General features: G+C 42.7%; 2 protein-coding genes across 3 annotated transcripts; one reads left to right on the top strand and one right to left on the bottom strand.

Moving 5' to 3' along the window:
* Nucleotides 1-218: 218 nt before the first annotated feature.
* Nucleotides 219-12,784, bottom strand: LOC132509719 (zinc finger protein 211-like). 2 transcript variants are annotated; one of them, XM_060131059.1, is made up of 4 exons: nucleotides 12,550-12,784; nucleotides 11,886-11,924; nucleotides 11,147-11,276; nucleotides 219-2,588 (listed from the first exon to the last, which is right to left on the bottom strand). In XM_060131059.1, exons 2-4 carry the CDS (start codon nucleotides 11,916-11,918, stop codon nucleotides 1,195-1,197), a joined length of 1,557 nt encoding a protein of 518 aa, XP_059987042.1. In that variant the 5' UTR covers nucleotides 11,919-11,924; nucleotides 12,550-12,784; the 3' UTR covers nucleotides 219-1,194. The 2 variants fall into 2 exon arrangements, with proteins under 2 accessions (XP_059987042.1, XP_059987043.1); XM_060131060.1 differs by having other exon boundaries at nucleotides 11,147-11,273.
* A 1,712-nt stretch (nucleotides 12,785-14,496) lies between these two features.
* Nucleotides 14,497-17,614, top strand: LOC132510178 (vomeronasal type-1 receptor 1-like). Its single transcript, XM_060131960.1, is given in 3 exon segments — nucleotides 14,497-14,555; nucleotides 16,724-16,860; nucleotides 16,863-17,614. Coding segments are annotated over 3 exon segments (948 nt in total).
* The last annotated feature ends 1,538 nt before the right edge of the window (nucleotides 17,615-19,152 follow it).

Genomic DNA, 19,152 nt, shown 5'->3' with positions numbered 1-19,152 from the left:
CAGAAGCACTGAAGGCTGTCATAACTTCCTGGCTCCTCAGGGTGTTTTCTGAGCCCACAAAAAATCCTGATACCCAGTCCACAAATTAGGACCCTAAAACCCTGCAGCCTTTTCTAGGAGACCCTGGGCAACAATATATTTACCTTAGACCAAAACCAGAAAGATATATATATATATATAGTGTGTGTGTGTGTGTGTGTGTGGTACACGGGCCTCTCACCACTGTGGCCTCTCCCATTGTGGAGCACAGGCTCCAGACGCGCAGGCTCAGCGGCCATGGCTCACGGGCCTAGCTGCTCCGTGGCATGTGGGATCCTCCCAGACAAGGGCACGAACCCGAGTCACCTGCATCGGCAGGTGGACTGTCAACCACTGCACCACAAGGGAAGCCCAAGAGCTATATTCTTAATCATACTGACATGTGAGGCACACAAAGCATGGGACCCCCCCTCCCACCATGAGAGCTGTGCAGTCCTTAATGCTGGTAGAGCCCAGTTGTTTTCAGATCACCTCACAGAGTGAATGGAACTCCAACACCAAAGGTGGCTTAAACATTAATGCCTTTATTATTGCAAAATGCAGAGCAATAGGAGGCTTGCAATTCCCAGCTTTGTGACTCAGAGGCTGGGAAAATCCAAAAGAAATGTCACCATAAACAAACATGTCCCTGAAAATGCAGTCCTTCCTGGCAAGTCACAAATAGAACTCAGACTGGGTCCACTGGGCCCAAACTGGATCGGGTCCAGGCCCTACTTTGGAAATGGGAAGGGAATGAGGATCCCACAAGAGCTAAGACTACTCATTACTTACCCCACAAACAGGAATGGGACAGAAGTCAACTTCCCTGAATATGTTGGGAGATAACTTTTGCACATTGTGTGAACCTGCTGGGTAACACAGGTGAAATGAATTCTGTCATACTGGCAGTGACATAAAGCTAGAAAGAGCCTGGCAGGAAATAAAGTATAACACAGCTCCTTAAGGATTCCTACATAACACTCCCCACTGCAGATTTTTGGATGTATGGGCTTTAATTCAGGTAAATGGCTCCCTCACAACTTCTCTCCTCCACTGTAATTACACTAGAAGGAAACTGCACATCCCAGCTATCTATGGCCCTTCACTAGTGTGAAGTCTCTCGTGTTGAATGAGGTTATATTTGCAGCTGAGAATTTTTTCCAACATTCACTGCACTCAGGACCTTTTTCCAGTGTGAACTCTCTGGTGCTGGATGAGGCTGGAACTTTGGCTAAAGGATTTTCCACAGTCCCCACACTCATACGGCCTTTCTCCTGTGTGGACTCTCAGGTGTTTAACGAGGTTAGATTTGCAGCTAAACGATTTCCCACATTCATTGCACTCAATAGGCCTTTCTCCAGTGTGAACTCTCCAGTGGTTCTTGAGGTTGGAACTATGGCTAAATGATTTTCCACAGTCCTCACACTCATAGGGCCTTTCTCCTGTGTGGACTTTCCGATGTGAACTAAAGCTGGAGCTTTGCTTAAAGGATTTCCCACATTTACTGCACTCATAAGGCCTTTCTCCAGTATGAAGTCTCCTGTGGTGAATGAGGCTGGAGCTTCGGCTAAAGGATTTCCCACATTCACCACACTGATGAGGCCGTTCTCCAGTGTGAACTCTCCGGTGGTAAATGAGACTAAAGTTTTGGCTAAAGGATTTCCCACATTCACTGCACTCATAAGGCCTTTCTCCAGTGTGAACTCTCTGATGTTGAATGAGGTTAGATCTTTGACTAAAAGACTTCCCACATTCCCTGCACTCATAAGGTTTTTCTCCTGTGTGAACTTTCCTATGGCTATTGAGGCTATAGCTCTGGCTAAAGGATTTCCCACATTCACTGCACTCATAAGGCCTTTCTCCAGTGTGAACTCTCTGATGTATAATGAAGCTGGAAAGGTAGGTAAAGAATTTTCCACATTCATGGCATTCGTAAGGCCTTTCTCCAGTGTGGACTTTCTGGTGCTGAATGAGGTTACATCTTCGGGTACACGCTTTTCCACATTTGCTGCACTCATAAAGCCCTTCTCTAGTGAGGACTCCTTGGTCCTCAACAAGTGTGTCTGTGCAGTTGAGGGCTTTTTTGCCTTCTCCCCAGTTCTGATGCTTTTTTCCACTGTGAAAGACAGCCTCACACTCATTACTGTTGTTCGGCTTCTCCTCAGTGTGAATGACCTGTTGATGGAAAAATCCCATGCTGGCTAAGAAGTCCTTCGCAATCTCCATACAGATAATGGATTTCCCTGACAAGTGGGTTGTGCAACTCTTTACATACAAGTCTTGGTCTGCAGAACTTCTGATGGGTATCTTTCCAATGTGCTGCCCCTGGTACTGCTGAAGGTTGGCAGTGAAATAAAATTGTTTCCCATATGTGTATGGTTTCTGCCCAAGATGCATTCCCTGGTGCTCAGGCAAGTGCAAAATATCTCTCAAGATTGGGCCCCACATCTCAAAGGGCTGGGCCTTCTGGGGAGATGAAATTGCTTTAAGAGTTCTGATCTGTGACACTCCTTCTACAGAAATGCTCTGTTCAGGAGATGTTTCCTTATCTTCCACTTCATGCCAACAGCCTGAAAAAGTGATGGTGAAGTACACGTTAACCATATTGAGAGGGGGCAAAACAATCACAAATGTAAATTGATGCATCAAAGAATCAGTCCATGAAACTCTTTTCAGGAAAAGAAAGTTGGGGTCAGCTTGAGGAAGCAGCTGCTGTGCCCCACTGGTTCCCTAAGTTCACAGGATGGTGTGGACCTCCCCAGGCACAGGACATGAGTAAAGGGTGTGGCCCAGGGAGAAAGGCATGCCCTACAGCTCATTCTTCTGCTAATGGCTTTTAGCAGGATTATATCTGCTGACAACGGGATGCTGTGCAGAAGTCCAGTCCAGTCCCAGAAAAATCTGACTGGAACAAAGGTAAAAAATGCTTAAGGATAATTAGACACTTGCACACTTTAGGACACTACAAAGTGGGAATGCACTAAGGAGGGAACAGTGTGAGGAATAAGTGAGGTAAGCAGTCCAGAGAGGTGGGGAGTAGCTCTCAGCTGGAGTCAGAATAAAAATGACTAGTAGAAATGACAAGTCAGCAAAATGTTAAGAATGGAGAAGGGAAGGTAGAAGTGAGGTGTGGCCACTAGCAATGGCACCAAAACACAATTAAACAGGACAGGTTCTTTGTATGATTTTGACAAAGCCCTGAAGTGATGTCCTCTCTCAAATGCCATTCATCTGTGTCAGGCCTGCTCTGAGCCCATCTTGTTGAGAATGGAGTCATGTCCATCCTGTGAAGCAGAGGACATTTTCTGTAGCCTCATCTGAGGATCTGCATGAGACCAAGAGTACCCAATTCCTAAGGGAATGACAGGACAAGTCAGTAGCCAATACTGTTCCAGACAACTCAGCACACAATAGACCACCAGAAAGCTATTTAAATACTACAAAAAAGTTCCTAAGGACAGACAGAGGTAAGAGAGCAGAAAAGTAAGAACCAGCAATGTGTCTTCCCTTCTGGACAACTATACTGGTAGAATCAATCTGATGTAACCACTCTGCAATGCTAAACTGCTTTAATTTTGATCACTTTCAGCTCTTAGCATGGTAATGGTTTTCATTCTCCAACTCCCCTAACTCTGAGCCCTGGGGCAGGCACCATGTACGTGTTCCTGGAGAAGCTTCTAGGAGCCAGGTTGGGCAATAAGGCATCTGTCCTCCAAATATCAGAAATCTGTGCTCTTTTTGCTGCTTCTAATGATGGTAGTGCTACAGAGTTGGGCAGCCATTGTTGGAAACCACACTACCAATGTTGCAAAGGCCCTCCCCTCACTAGCTGAAGCAATTTCACAGGGGATTTAAAGGGCAGGTGTCTATTCCGTCCACCCCCCTCACATCATTTTTCTCTTAGTCCCATTTTGATAGGCAGAAATTCAAGGACTAAGGCACTCAAAATCAATCATATATGCAGGGGAATTTACAAAGTCACCATGCATATCTGGGTAAGAAAAAATCTGAGTAGACCTTAACTTTATACCTCAGACTGATCTCCAGGTTGGAGACACCCTATAGCCATTAAATAAACAAACAGAAAGACAAACAAACAGATCCCAGCAAACCCTAGGAAGAGGGAGAATTGAACCTCAAGTTACCACAATGTAAGACACAAACACCCATTCTTCAACAACAAAAAAATTCATGGGACATACAAACCAACAGTTTATCCCTCCACCCCCTTTCACCCTTGTTAAAATATCGTTGAAGCTAAAAGGGTATAAATTCAAATAATGTGTTATAATTTTGGCATGGTAAATGTAATTTCCATGGTAACTACAAAGAAAAAAATAGCTATAGAAAGTACACAAAGGAAACGACAAAAAATGTAAACATTTTACTACCAAAACACAAGTGGAACACAAAAAACAGTAATGAGGAAACAAGGGACAAAAGAGACCAAAAGACATGTAGAAAACAAATAGCAAAATGACAGAAGTAATTCCCCCCTCATTAGTAATTATTCTAAATGTCAATGGAATAAAATTTCTAAGCAAAAGAGAAACTGGCAGAATGGATAAAAGAACATAATCCAACTATATGCTTTCTACAAGACACAACTTGCCAGGATGGTTCAACATAAATAATTCAGGGGTTTCCCTGGTGTTCCAGTGGTTAAGAATCCACCTTCCAATGCAGGGGACATGGGTTCGATCCCTGGTCAGGGAACTAAGATCCTACATGTCGCTGGGCAACTAAAGCCCTTAAGCCACAACTACTGAGCCTGCACGCCACAACGAAGCATGCACCACAATGAAAGATCATATATGCTGCAAGGAAGATCCTGCGTGCTGCAACTAAGATCTGATGCAGCCAATAAATAAGTAAATAAATATTTTTAAAACAGATACAAAATTCAGTGTAATATATCACATTAACAGAATGAGGAAAAAATCATACCACCTCAATCAATGCACAAAAACCACATGACAAAATTTAATACCCTTTCATGATAAAATACTCAACAAACTATCAATAGAAGGAAACTAGCTTAACATAATAAAAGCAAAGGATTTAAAACCCATGACAAATATTGTACTCAACGGTAAAAGACTGAAAAGTATTCCTACAATATCAAAAACAAGAAAAGGACACCAGCTTCCACCACTACTATTCAACATAGTGCTGGAAATTCTAGACAGAGCATTAGGCAGGAAAGACAAAAGGCATCCATAGCTCATGAAATTTTAAAGATTCCACCACAAAACTGTTAGAATAAATGAATTCAGCAAAGGAAGAGCATACAAATTAAACAGTTGTGGGAATTCCCTAGTGGTCCAGTAGTTAGGACTCAGAGCTTTCACTGCCAAGGTCTGGGTTCACTCCCAGACCGGAACTAAGATCCTCCAAGCCAGGCAGTGTGGCAAAAAAAAAAAAAAAAGAATTAAACAGTTGTGTTTTTTTTTTTTTCCTCCCAGCAACAGAGACATCAATGGTTTAATGGATGGGGGAGCTTACAAATCTGAAGAAAGGTCCTGACGTGACACCCCACCCTGTACAGCAGACAATGGGCAGGACATGACAACAGTCCTTGCTCCCGGGGGAACAGAAGATTACCAGTTATAGGGGAACTGGCATCAGGTGGGCTTATTAGTTACCAGGGAAACCAGTAGAGAGGCAAACCCCTCACCACCCCTTTGATAAGAATGATCACTAGCTGGGGCCTGGGGCAAGTGAGTAGGAAGGTCAGTCATGTGCGTAGGGTATAGATGAAGCAGGCAATGGTCGGGCAGGGGATGTACAGAGAGCAAGAGAACAGCCATCTTGAGTGGCCTGACCATACACTCTACCCCTACACACACTGCACGACCCTTACAATCTTGGTCTACCCTCTTCCGCAATATCCCTGGGGTCAAGTATGTAGGGGGCACTGCAACCAGATACCACAAATACAATACAGACAGCAGCAGCCTCAGAGTATCAAGATACCTACTATGCTCAGAAGAGTCATTTGCCAGGATGTGGGCAAATTTTGGAGCCAAGATCTTACAAGGTCAATGGAAAGAGAGTCAATAGTAAGAGTGCCCTGTCCAGTTATAAGGAAGGTAAGGCCACCCTGGGTTTTCACAAACCCAGAGCTACCCCCATGGGGAGGTCCGGATTTTAAAGAAACATTCTGGTGACCTGGCCAATGGTCAGCAGTCGCACTACAGATCTGTCTCCCCATGCTAGGTTGAGTGCCATTAAGGTTGGACCCATTAGATCCTTCCAAACAAAAAAGAATTAATCCCACTAGTTGGACTTATGTGTCCAGAAGCCAGCCTATTCCATTCCACACAGCATAGCCAAGGGAGGCTCATGGGCAGTCAGCTGTATAGTAACGTTTACCAACGGGGTCCTTCTTTTTTTTTTCTTTTTTTAAATTTTTGGCTGTGCCATAAAGCATGTGAGATCTTAGTTCAACAGGGCTCCTTCTGATGTACTGGCATGCGGGACAAAAATATGGTGAGAGTCTTTCTCCCCCATTGTCAGTAGTCCCCAAATAGTCATAGTAGCCAGGTCAATTTTTCATGGAAGTCCAGAGAAGGTTGACAATCACATCTCGCTGGAGACCCAGCAATTAGACTCACTTCACAGTGAGGCCAGTGTTGCTGCTCAGTCGTGGAATAGATTTCCTCCTTCAGGCTAGAGATGAAATTTAAGACATCTAACAGGCACAACACAGGGGAGATTATGACAATTAAGCAAAACACAAGCAGTAACCACATTCTGAGATAACACACTTGCCTGTGGTTTTTCTCCTAGTCTGTAAAACAGTTCAAAAACTCAACTTTCAATAACACAAGAACGTGACTAAAATCATGTATACAACGGCCCCTTAGTTTCACCTTGGATGTCTGAACAAGTTACTCCATTTTGACTTTCAAACACATTCCCTTCCTCAATGGCCAAAGCAGATGTACAACGCATGTCTGAAAGATCACAAATAGGCTGCTCTGATCAGTAAAATTTAAGTTAAGCCAGAATGACTCCCCTATACCTCAACACATGGAGATTTTTCCCATCATTTCCCCTTCTGATTGCAAATCTCTCAGTAGAAAACATTGATGACTAAAATATCTGTCCCTCTAGGCTGGGGTGCTGGCTCCTACCCCAGGTTCAGATCATGTCCCTCAGTGCTAGGCCTCCTTTATATTTGCCTAGTTATACAAGGTGGGGGAAAACCAATCAGATCTCATGAACAGGCTCAGAGGAATGTTAATGGGCAAACACTTTATAGGCCATATACTTCTTTCTTTCTTTTTTTTAAATAAATTGATTTATTTATTTTTGGCTACATTGGGTCTTTGTTGCTGCACATGGGCTTTCTCTAGTTGCAGTGAGCAGGGGCTACTCTTCATTGTGGTGCGTGGGCTTCTCATTTGGTGGCTTCTCTTGTTACAGAGCATGGGCTCTAGGCACGTGGGCTTCAGTAGTTGTGGTGCACGTGTTTAGTTGTTGCATGGCATGTGGGATCTTCCTGGTCCAGGGCTCGAACCCATGTCCGCTGCACTGGCAGGTGGATTCTTAACCACTGTGCCACCAGGGAAGCCCTAGACCATATATTTCTTATACCCAATTGTCACACAAGCATTGTACATGTGCTTTTAGTAGCAGACTTAAAGCAAGCAGTGTCACACTTAATGTGACACAGTCACACTGTCACACACTCTGTGGCAATTTCACTAGATAAGTTTCTTTCCATCCAGAACATCAGGGCAAAAGTATGGCTAACATAATAACTTTCATAAATACAAACCTCAATTAACAGAACTAGAATTTAATATCCACTAAAACATAGCCTTTTTTCTCCTTGAAATTACCCTCATCTCCACCAAACAGCCAAATCGAAACTAATCTGTTTGTAAAACAAGTGTGGTCAATTGACCACTTAGGCTCCTCCAAACTAGTTGTGGTGGAATTCTTCAGAAGGAGTGTCAGAATGAATTCCCAAAAGGCCTCTCAAGGCCAGGAAAGCCATGCCAAAGGCATGCCACCAGATTATGCCTTGGTGGATTTTTCTCTTCTAGAAGTTCCCAAAATATTGAGATTCCTGCACATGCCAGGAGTCAGCCTTTTCCATTCCCCTGATAAGGCTGTTCAGAACCCAAGAGTCCCCAATTTCTGGAGGCACCAGGCAGGGAGAAAAGAAAAATGTTTCAATTCTACACACAGGTGTAGTTTACCCAATTGCTGTAAGTCATAACTAACTTCAGGGGAAGGGCTTCCCTCCACACGTATGAAGCAAGGTCCTGGATCAACTACCCACCATGTGCGGCAGACGGCAGGCAGGACATGGCAGCAGTTTTCCACAGTTGTACTTCTACACACTAACAATGAACAATCTGAACAGGAAACTAAGAAAAAACTCCACTTATAAAACTATCTATCAAAAGAATAAAGTACTTAGAAATAAACTTAACTAAGGAAGTAAGACTTGTACACTAAAAAGTATAAAACACTGCTAAAAAAAATTAAAGACAGTAAATGGAAAGACTTCTATGCTCATAAATTGGAAAACTTAATATTGTGAAGATGTCGATATGACCCCCAAGCCATCTACAGACTCAATGCAATCCCTATCAAAATTCTAATGATGTTTTCTGCAGTAATATAAAAATTCATCCTAAAATTCATATGCGATCTCAAATGACAACAAACAGCCAAAACAATCTTGAAAAAGAAGAACAAAGTTGGAGGAGTCACAATTCTAAATTTCAAGTTATCAGTGTGAAGCTACAGTAATCAAAACAGTGTGATACTGGAATCAAGGCAGACATACAGACCAATGGCACAGAATAAAGAGCTCAGAAATAAACTCTCACATATATGGTTAAATGGTTTTCAAAAACGAGGCCAAGACCATTCGACAGGGAAGGACAGGCTTTTCAACACATGATGCTGGGAAAACTGAATACCACATGCATAAGAATGAAATTAGATGGACACCAGGTACATAAATTAACTCAAAATGGATCAAAGATATAAACTTAAGAGCTACAAATATAAAATGCTTCAAAGAAATCAGAGGAAAACTTCATGACATTGCATTTGGCAGTGATTCCTTGGAAATGACATCAAAGGCACAAGGAACAAAAGGAAAACAAACTGGACTTCATCAAAATGAAAAACTTCGGTACATCAAACGATGCTAAGAAAATAGTAAAAAGGCAACTTACATAATGGGAGATAATATTTACAAGTCAAATATCTGATAAAAAATTAATATCCAGAATATATAGAGAATTCCTAAAATTCAAAAACAAAAACATCAAGCAACTTGATTCAAAAGTTGGGAAAAGGGCTTCCCTCGTGGGTCAGTGGTTGAGAGTCCACCTGCCAATGCAGGGGACACGGGTTCGTGCCCTGGTCCGGGAAGAACCCACATGCCGCAGAGCGGCTGCGCCCGTGAGCCATGGCCGCTGAGCCTGCGCGTCTGGAGCCTGTGCTCTGCAACGGGAGAGGCCACAACAGTGAGAGGCCCGCGTACCGCAAAAAAAAAAAAAAAAAAAAATTGGGAAAAGACTTCAACAGACATTACTCCAACAAAGATATACAAAAGGGTAATAAGCACACAAAAAGATGCTCAACATCACCAACTGTTAGGGAAATGCAAATTGAAACACTATGATACTGGGACTTCCCTGGTGGTGCAGTGGTTAAGAATTTGCCTGTCAATGCAGGGGACATGGATGTGATCCCTGATCCGGCAAGATCCCACAGGCTGCGAAGCAACTAAGCCTGTGCACCACAACTCTTGAGCTTGGGCTCTAGAGCCCGTGAGCCACAACTACTGAGCCCACATGCCACAACTACTGAAGCCCGTGCACCTAGAGTCCATGCTCTGCAACAAGAGAAGCCACTACAATGAGAAGCCCGCGTACCACAACGAAGAGTAGCCCCCACTTGCCACAACTACAGAAAGCCCGCGCCCAGCAACGAAGACAAAATGCAGCCAAAAATAAATAAATAAATAAAAGAACATGCCTGTTTAAAAAAAACAAAAACAAAACAAACAAAAAAACCCAACTATGCTACCACTTCATACCAATTAGGATGGTTATCACCCAAAAAAACAGAAGTGTTGGCAAGGATGGGAGAAATTGGAACCTTTGTGCAGCTGTAATTTTAATTCTATTAAAGACAGATTTAACATAAGATGAAGCAATTCCAATTTTCCGTATATACCCAAAAAAATTGAAGCAGGGACACTAAATATCTGCACACCCATGTTCATAACAGCATTATACACAAGAGCCAAAATGTAGAAGCACTCAAGTGTCCCCCATAGATTAATAGTAAACAAAATGTGCTACATTCATAAAATAGAATATTATTCAGCCTTAAAAAGAAAGGAAATTCTGACACATACTACAACACAGATGAACCTTTAAGATATTATGCTAAGTCAAAAAAGCCAGACCAAAAAAAAAAAAAACTGCTGATGATTCTGCCAATACATGACACTCAGAATAGTCAAACTCAGATAGAGAAAGTAGAATGGTGGTTGTGAGTGGATGGGGGAAGTTACTGTTTAATGGGTACAGAGTTGAACTTTACAAGATGAAAAACTTCTGTGGATGCATGATTGTGATGGTTGTACAATGAGAATTACTAAATGCCACTTAGAAGTGGTAAATATTTTGTTTTGCAAAATTGCCACAACTAAAATAAAGAAAAAAGAATCTTAGCAAAAGACCTCTCAAGAAAATTTGTGTAAGCAGTGACTATATAAGTGACTACACTTCCAGGCACAGTCAGGAACAAATAAATGTGAGGTACAGGAAGGGAGCAATACTAGGGTGCCATGGAACTAGACAGTCACCCAGCGAGAGAGAGGGCATGACAGGTGGGATCCATTAGGCTGACCTAAAGAACAGCGATACCTAATCCTTCCCTGTGAAGCTTCGGGGCAGGAGGTGCTGGAGTGATAAGGATGAGAAGTAGACATGCACTCAGCTCCACCCTTGAACCACAGCACATACCCAGGCAACTGGAAAAGGAAGCAGTACCCATGGTTTAGATGGAGACATACTTGACCCTGGAGAAAAGAGGAAGGCCAAGCCTTGCCCAGGGCATAGGGGCAGGTGTAAGAGCTTACCCAATGAAGATGTAAGTGCAAAATTCTCCAGCATCACATCGTGGTACAGGCATCTCTGAGCCTCATCAAGGAGAGCCCATTCCTCCCAGGAGAAATACAGGGCCACATCCTCAAAGGTCACACTTCCCTGCTAGGACAGAGACAGATGAAATCATCAACAGCCTCACTCCTGAAGACCCACAATCTATCTCCTCACACATCTACCCCATGTCCATCCTCCTCCTAAGATCTCAGAGGAGATCCCAGATCCTGGTGCCATTGGTGTCTGCTGTCTTCTCATACTCCCAGCACTGTGTTCACTCTGCTGTCCACTCTGCAACCACATGGGGCCTGTTAAGACCTAGATGCGTACACCTCCCTCATCTGATCCAGACCTCCCACTGCCTGCAGAACAGATGCCTAACCTCACAGGCAGTCATTCCAAGTCTGACTCTTACTCCCCACACCCAGTTTGTTCTCACCAGAAAGGAAGGAGACCTGCAATTCCCTAAACCAGCTTAGCCTCACCTCCAAGCACTTCCCGTTTTAGTGATAAGCTTCTACATCTCTTTCCATTGGTGGCCTGAAATGGGAACCCCTCCATCAAACCCCTGGACTCAACTCAGGACCCTGAGCTAGTATTCTCTAAGGTCCCCACACCCAAAGGTTGGGAAAATGGCAGGTGACAAGTCTCATGACACCACAAATTTGGAGAAAATAGGGGTTGGGACCAGTGAGGGAGGACGAAACCGCCACTTACCTGATTAGGTTCCAAAAGCACTTCCGCAGCCATGGAAACCTGTGGGAAGAGGCAGGTCTTAGAGGGATGTGAGCATGGCATCCTACCAGGGGCTCAGGCCTTCCCTGCACCCCTGGGAGTCACCAGAGCCAGGTAATCTCGGACCGACCATCTAACCTCTGTATTGACTCTCAGCAGTTTTGTGTCCTTGGGGAAAAAACCCCAAACACCCTCTGCCGCAATGTCCTCAGCAGCCCTACAATTTGTGCTTCCACTGAACAGACTCTGGGGATTTTTTCAAACTTAACTTAGATCATGTCCCTTTTACGCAAAAATTTCCATGGCTCCAAGAGCCCTAAGAAGGAAGGTACAACTCCTCAGCCTGTCACTGCAGGTGCGACTCTACCCACACTTTGTTCCCTGCAGAAGCAACACGGACCCCAGTTTTCCCCAATCCTCCCGGCTCAATCCGACCTCCCAGCCTTTGCACCTGCCGGTGCCTCCACCTGTGACCCTCTGCCACGCGCCATCACACCGTCTGTCAGAAACAGGGCCCCACACACGGCCACCTCACCGTCCTGGACACCGGGGCCTGGGCTGCGGGCACGAGAGCAGGCGCCCCGCACTCGGGGCTTTAGTGTCTGGTGGGGCGAGGGCGGTGAGGACCCGCAGAACGAGCGTTTACCTGAGGCGGGTCCCTCGGCGCCGCCGCCGCCACCTGAGCCACAAGCCGGGGCAGAGAGGGGACAGCCGAGCGTCCCGAACGGACCGGGCACCAACGTCTCCAGACCGGCCCCGCAAGCGGCGATGTGCCCGACTATAGAACCGCCTCTAGTCACTGGGGACAAAGCCTCTTCCCGCGCCTCCTCTGTCTGTCTCCCCAATACAGACTCTGCGCTCTGACCCCAAGGACTGCCAAAATGACCGCCACAAAATACAGGAAGTCTCGCCTTCGCCCAGTGCGCCCTCCCGGAAATGCCGAAAGTCTGGATGTTCATTGGGTGTTCTTCGCTGCCGCTCAGCGCATAGCTTTCTGGGTAATGGAGTTCCCGCCGGCACACAGGCCCGCAGGAGCGGCGCCTTTGCTGGAATCTCCCAGGGAAAGGGTCAAGCAATGCCACGGGGCTGCTCAGAGCTGAAGGCCTTGTTCTTCTAGGTCGGAGAGAAGCTTCGCTTCCTCTCAAAGGGGCGAAGGCCAATTTCTGGGGAGCCCGAAGTGCATTTAGAAATCCTTCAATGCTATTGATCTCTGAAGTGTTTAGAAATTCGGATTCCATGCGAACATTGTCTGGTAGATGTGAACATTGTCTGGTAGATGCAAGTGATTATACATTATCCTATTGTCCTGTAAATGCACGCAGACTGAGGCATTAAAGTCATTTTTGTGAGCTTTAGTACGTTTTGTCTGGGAATTTAAAGAAAAGGAAAAAATCACCTGGGCCACAGTAGACAAGATAGAGGAGGCATATTGGACGGCTCTGACGAAGCCGGATGTGGTGGGATCCGGGCCTCTCCTTCCTGGTAGTCAATGATTAATGATTATGCCCAACTCAGTGAGAAACACCGTCTTATCCATAAAACATTAAATCATTTTATCTAAAAAACATAAATCTGTTTAACACATGCACATTCCTTTTTGTACTACACAGCTGACAGTTTCTCTTGTATGAAATATAACATTGGCTATTGTTTATTAAGGAGTACTACTCTCTGTACATTTATAAAATAGAAAGTTGTTGATAAACAAAATTTAACTGACTACATGTTAAAGATCTAAATGGGGGCTTCCCTTTTGGTGCAGTGGTTAAGAATCTGCCTGCCAATCAGGGGACACGGGTTCGAGCCCTGGTCCGGGACGATCCCACATGCCGTGGAGCAATTAAGTCCCTGCGCCACAACTACTGAGCCTGTGCTCTAGAGCCCATGAGCCACAACTACTGAAGCCCGCACACCTAGAGCCTGTGCTCGGCAACAAGAGAAGCCACCGCAATGTGAAACCCGCACACTGCAACAAAGAGTAGCCTCTGCTCCCGGCAACTAGAGAAAACCAGCGTGCAGGAACCAGGACCCAACGCAGCCAAAAATAAATAAACTAATTAATTTTAAAAAAGAAAGAAAATAGTTTTCAAAAAAATTAAAAGTATATAATCATGAATGTATCTCTTAAACATGGAATTCATTCATGAGCAGAGCATGTATGTGCATTTCACACCTACAAAAATAACAGTGACATCAAACACATGGTCAGAGTTTACGCATAACAAATTTCCTCCCCCCAAAAAATTTCCTTTTTAGATCATTTGAATCACGATCCAGTCATTTTGTCTTTTAGACCAGTTGTAATTAATATTTCTCTCTCCTTCAAAACTTTTTTTTCGTGGAGAAGAAAATGGATCATTTGTACACGATCATTTCCATCATTCTACTATCTAATTGCAGCTGTTTTATATTGTCTAACACCTTCTTCCAAATGGCCAATAAATGCATAATTTGCTCCAAAGGGTGGTCTAATGTTTGTTCATATTTTTGTCAAGGATAGTTCCCAGGTGGTACAATGTCCTTCTCATTGCCTACAATGGAGAGCCATTATGACAGGCTGTATTTAACCCTTTCTGTGACATGAGGATTGATCATGAGGATTGATCAGCACAACCATGTGCCCCAATATCAGTTTCCCACAGCCTGTCATCGGTTGGTTGCAGCTGTCACTGATGATCATTCTGTAGATCCACTACTATACTAGAGGAAGCAGAATGTTAATATTCTATTACAATTTTTGTATTTTCACTTAGAATCCTTCTAAAAAAACTTTTCTGCATCCTCTATTTGATTACCTTGAAATAGTCTGTACTGGAAAGACAGTAGAAATCATTCATATTTCCCTTTATTTTTATGTTTCCAGAATAAATAGTCAATTCCTTAACTTTCTGAAAGGTTTCTGACTCTGGCTTTGTAGCATTACGAGCATGTGGTTACTTAAAGTACTTGATGCATTTAAAACTTGTCCAGGTAATTTTCTTTGAGATTTAATTTGTACCATAACTGTGGAGGGGGATGCTTTTCAAGTTGAATCCTGTGGCATCCTCATTCTCACGTGACCCCAGTTGTGTGGTAGACTGTCCTTGTGTCCTGGATTGAATAGATGTTCCATCTTGAACATTTCCTGCACTGGATCTGGAATTGGCAAATTTTTTAAAGATGCTATTTTCTTTCATGAGAAAGTGCATTTGGAGAACACAGCCTGAGTAATTTGGATGGTAATTACTCAGAACAGGGCTATCATCTGTAGATCCCTTTAATGAGAGGAGATACAATATACATATATGGTTTAAACATGGTTTAAACAAATACAGATCAAGTTTAAGTTCATTCTTCCAAACAAGTTTAAAATGATATAATTTTTCCTTAAATTGTTTCCTTTCAATTTTTCTAACTTTTGATCAAACTGTGACGAATCTCTTGTATAATGTACTTATTAATTTTAAATATAAATATTTTCTTGAAATATAAACATGAGTAAATTTTTTAAATCTCCGTAAGGATTTTCCACAGATATGTTTCAGTACAAATGTACAGTCAAAACTGTTTTTAAAAATGTACTTGGGGAATTCCCTGGCGGTCCTGTGGTCAGGACTCTGTGCTTCCACTGCCAGGGGCCCAGGTTGGATGCCTGGTCGGGGAACTAAGATCCTGAAAGCAGTGCAGTGCGGCCAAAAATAAAAAAAGTACTTTAAGTATTACTATTTTGTATGGATAGACTACAACTTTATTACACAAAGAGATTTATATATTTGTTTTACTTTTGTCATTAAATTTGATTGATTGTTTTAATTTTATTTTGATATAATATAGTTTAATAAATAAGTAAAATATTTATATTTACCCCAAAGTCAAAATTATAATTGAGGTAAATTAATTCAGATATATCTAGTTTCTATTCGTCCCTCCACATTGTTTAATCTCTGCCCGTCTATATCATTACTTATTGAAGGTTATAGTTCATTCTTTAATTGTTTTTAATGTAATTGTATAGATAGATAGGTAGACAGAAAATGTGTATTTATCTACATTATTTATATTCTTATTCCTTCACAATCATAAGAATAATTGTAGAATACTAAACATCTTTTAACCCACTTGCCTTTTCTCACTTAAGAATATATCCTGAAGATAATTTCATACATGGAGGAAAATGATCTTCATTCAGTTCATGGCTGTAGGAAAATATGTTCTGTGAATGGTGCATCCTTTATTCAAATACCCCTTCATATGAACACTTGTATGAATTCCATCTCAAGACTTTTATTAATAACCACTGCACCCATAAGTATGTACTCCTATAATCAAGTTAAATTAAGAAAACGTGTTACCAAAAGAGAGGAAATCATGTACTATGTTTAGCAGTAGATACAGCTGAGCAGAAGAAGGTGACACATTTATGTTCATTTATCTTTCTAGCATTTATTCATTTATTTCTATCTCAAATTAAAATCAATATCTCCTAGATATGAAAGTGAAGGGTTGGACTTCCCTGGTGGTGCAGTAGTTAAGAATCCACCTGCCAATGCAGGGGACACAAGTTCGAGCCCTGGTCCGGGAAGATCCCACATGCCGTGGAGCAACTAAGCCCGTGTGCCACACTACTGAGCCTGCGTGCCACACTACTGAGCCTGCGTACCACAACTACTGAAGTCCGCACACCTACAGCCCATGCTCTGCAACAAGAGAAGGCTCTGCAATGAGAAGCCCGCACGCCACAGCAGAGTAGCTCCCGCTCACTACAACTAGAGAAAGCCCACCGAAGACCCAACGCAGCCAAACATAAATTAAAAAAAAAATAAAGAAGAAGAAAGTTAAAGGCATGTCAACCTGGAAATGGAAATCATCTTCCTCACTCAGACTGGAGTTGTGATCCTGGGAAACTCCTCCCTCTTTTGTCTTTTAAACTTCACTTTGTTGACTGGATAGAAGTTGAGATCCACAGATCAGATTATCAACCACTGGCCTTAGCCAACAACTTGTCTCTCTTTTCCATAGGGATCCCACAGACAATGGCAGCTTTTGGATTGAAATATTTCCTGGATGATGCTGGATGTAAACTTGTCTTCTATTTACACAAACTGGCCAGAGGGGTTTCTCTCAGCTCTACCAGTCTTCTGAGTGGTTTCCAGGCCATTAAGTTTTGCCCCAGAACCTCTTTATGGGTGGACTTCAGAATTCGATCCACAAAGTGTATTGGTTTCTGTAGTTTTCTTTTCTGGATCCTACAACTCTTGGTAAATGTCTGTATTCCTATTAGAGTAATTGGCCCAAGAAGTAGCAAAAATATAAGTGTAAAAACAAATTATGGATACTGCTCCCCACTCATGCCTGATAAATTTATCAGCTTATTACGTGTAATTATATTATCTTACACGGATGTTATATGTTTGGGCTTCATGATCTGGACTAGTGGGTACATGGTCCTTTTCCTGCACAGGCACAAGGAACAAGTCCAACACATTCACAGCAACAGACTCTCCCCCAGACCTTCCCATGAGGCTACAGACACGCACACCACCCTGATTCTAGTGAGCTCCTTTGTCTACTTTTATTGTCTCTCTTCCATTTTGAGTCTTTGCATTACTCTTATTGTGAATCCAAAACAGTGGCTAATGGACATGTCTGTGCTAATAGCATCACTTTACCTGCTTTCCTTTGTGTTCATCAGCAGTGACACCCATGTCTCTAAGTTCTTCCGTGATTTCTGAACCAGGAAAAAAAGTTTCCTAATCTAGTTCAAATAGCTATAAGTCTTCTGATTTCTCCAGTTGGATCAATATTAATTTGTATTTTTAATTTTTTAAATTACATGATTGTCGGTCCAAATTATTCTGCTAGAATTGGGGATATAATAGTAAATAAGAACAACCCTTGCTAAATAAGCAAACAACAGATCTATACACAAATTTTGAATTCCCTTTTACTAAACAAACAAAAAAATGGAATATATATATATATATATATGAATACACAGGCAAACACAGAGAGATGCATTCATGTGCAGACAGAATTCATAAAAGTTACTATGGCATAAACATTGCTTTTCTCCACAAGATAGAATTATCAGACTTTTCACTTTGCTAAACCAGAAACAACAGCCTCTAAGTGGAGTCACTCCTGCTAACACCAAGACTTAATACCTAACATAGCTGCAGTTATAACCTTCCCCAGAAATGTAATCAGAAGCAGTAAGTGTGGAATTGTGAGGTCGGTACCAATTGGACCACCTGTCACATGGGCCTTCTCTATTTCTCAAAGGAAGATGAGGTAACCCACCTCAAAAGAACTTTTTTCTCCAAAGGGAGATGAACTTATGTGAAATAATCCTTTTTTGTGTTTATGACTTCCCTGTGTTGCCTTTAAAAATCTTTCTCTTTCTGTGGAGCTTTGAAGCTCCTCTCTACTTGTTACATATGATGCTGCCAAATTCATAAATCATTCAATACACACATTTAGATCTTTAACATGTAGTCAGTTAAATTTTGTTTATCAACAACTTTCTATTTTATAAATGTACAGAGAGTAGTACTCCTTAATAAACAATAGCCAATGTTATATTTCATACAAGAGAAACTGTCAGCTGTGTAGTACAAAAAGGAATGTGCATGTGTTAAACAGATTTATGTTTTTTAGATAAAATGATTTAATGTTTTATGGATAAGACGGTGTTTCTCACTGAGTTGGGCATAATCATTAATCATTGACTACCAGGAAGGAGAGGCCCGGATCCCACCACATCCGGCTTCGTCAGAGCCGTCCAATATGCCTCCTCTATCTTGTCTACTGTGGCCCAGGTGATTTTTTCCTTTTCTTTAAATTCCCAGACAAAACGTACTAAAGCTCACAAAAATGACTTTAATGCCTCAGTCTGCGTGCATTTACAGGACAATAGGATAATGTATAATCACTTGCATCTACCAGACAATGTTCACATCTACCAGACAATGTTCGCATGGAATCCGAATTTCTAAACACTTCAGAGATCAATAGCATTGAAGGATTTCTAAATGCACTTCGGGCTCCCCAGAAATTGGCCTTCGCCCCTTTGAGAGGAAGCGAAGCTTCTCTCCGACCTAGAAGAACAAGGCCTTCAGCTCTGAGCAGCCCCGTGGCATTGCTTGACCCTTTCCCTGGGAGATTCCAGCAAAGGCGCCGCTCCTGCGGGCCTGTGTGCCGGCGGGAACTCCATTACCCAGAAAGCTATGCGCTGAGCGGCGGCGAAGAACACCCAATGAACATCCAGACT

This window comes from Lagenorhynchus albirostris, chromosome 19 (assembly GCF_949774975.1).
Source record: "Lagenorhynchus albirostris chromosome 19, mLagAlb1.1, whole genome shotgun sequence".
NCBI lineage: Eukaryota > Metazoa > Chordata > Mammalia > Artiodactyla > Delphinidae > Lagenorhynchus > Lagenorhynchus albirostris.
This window is presented reverse-complemented; position numbering and strand designations above follow the sequence as displayed.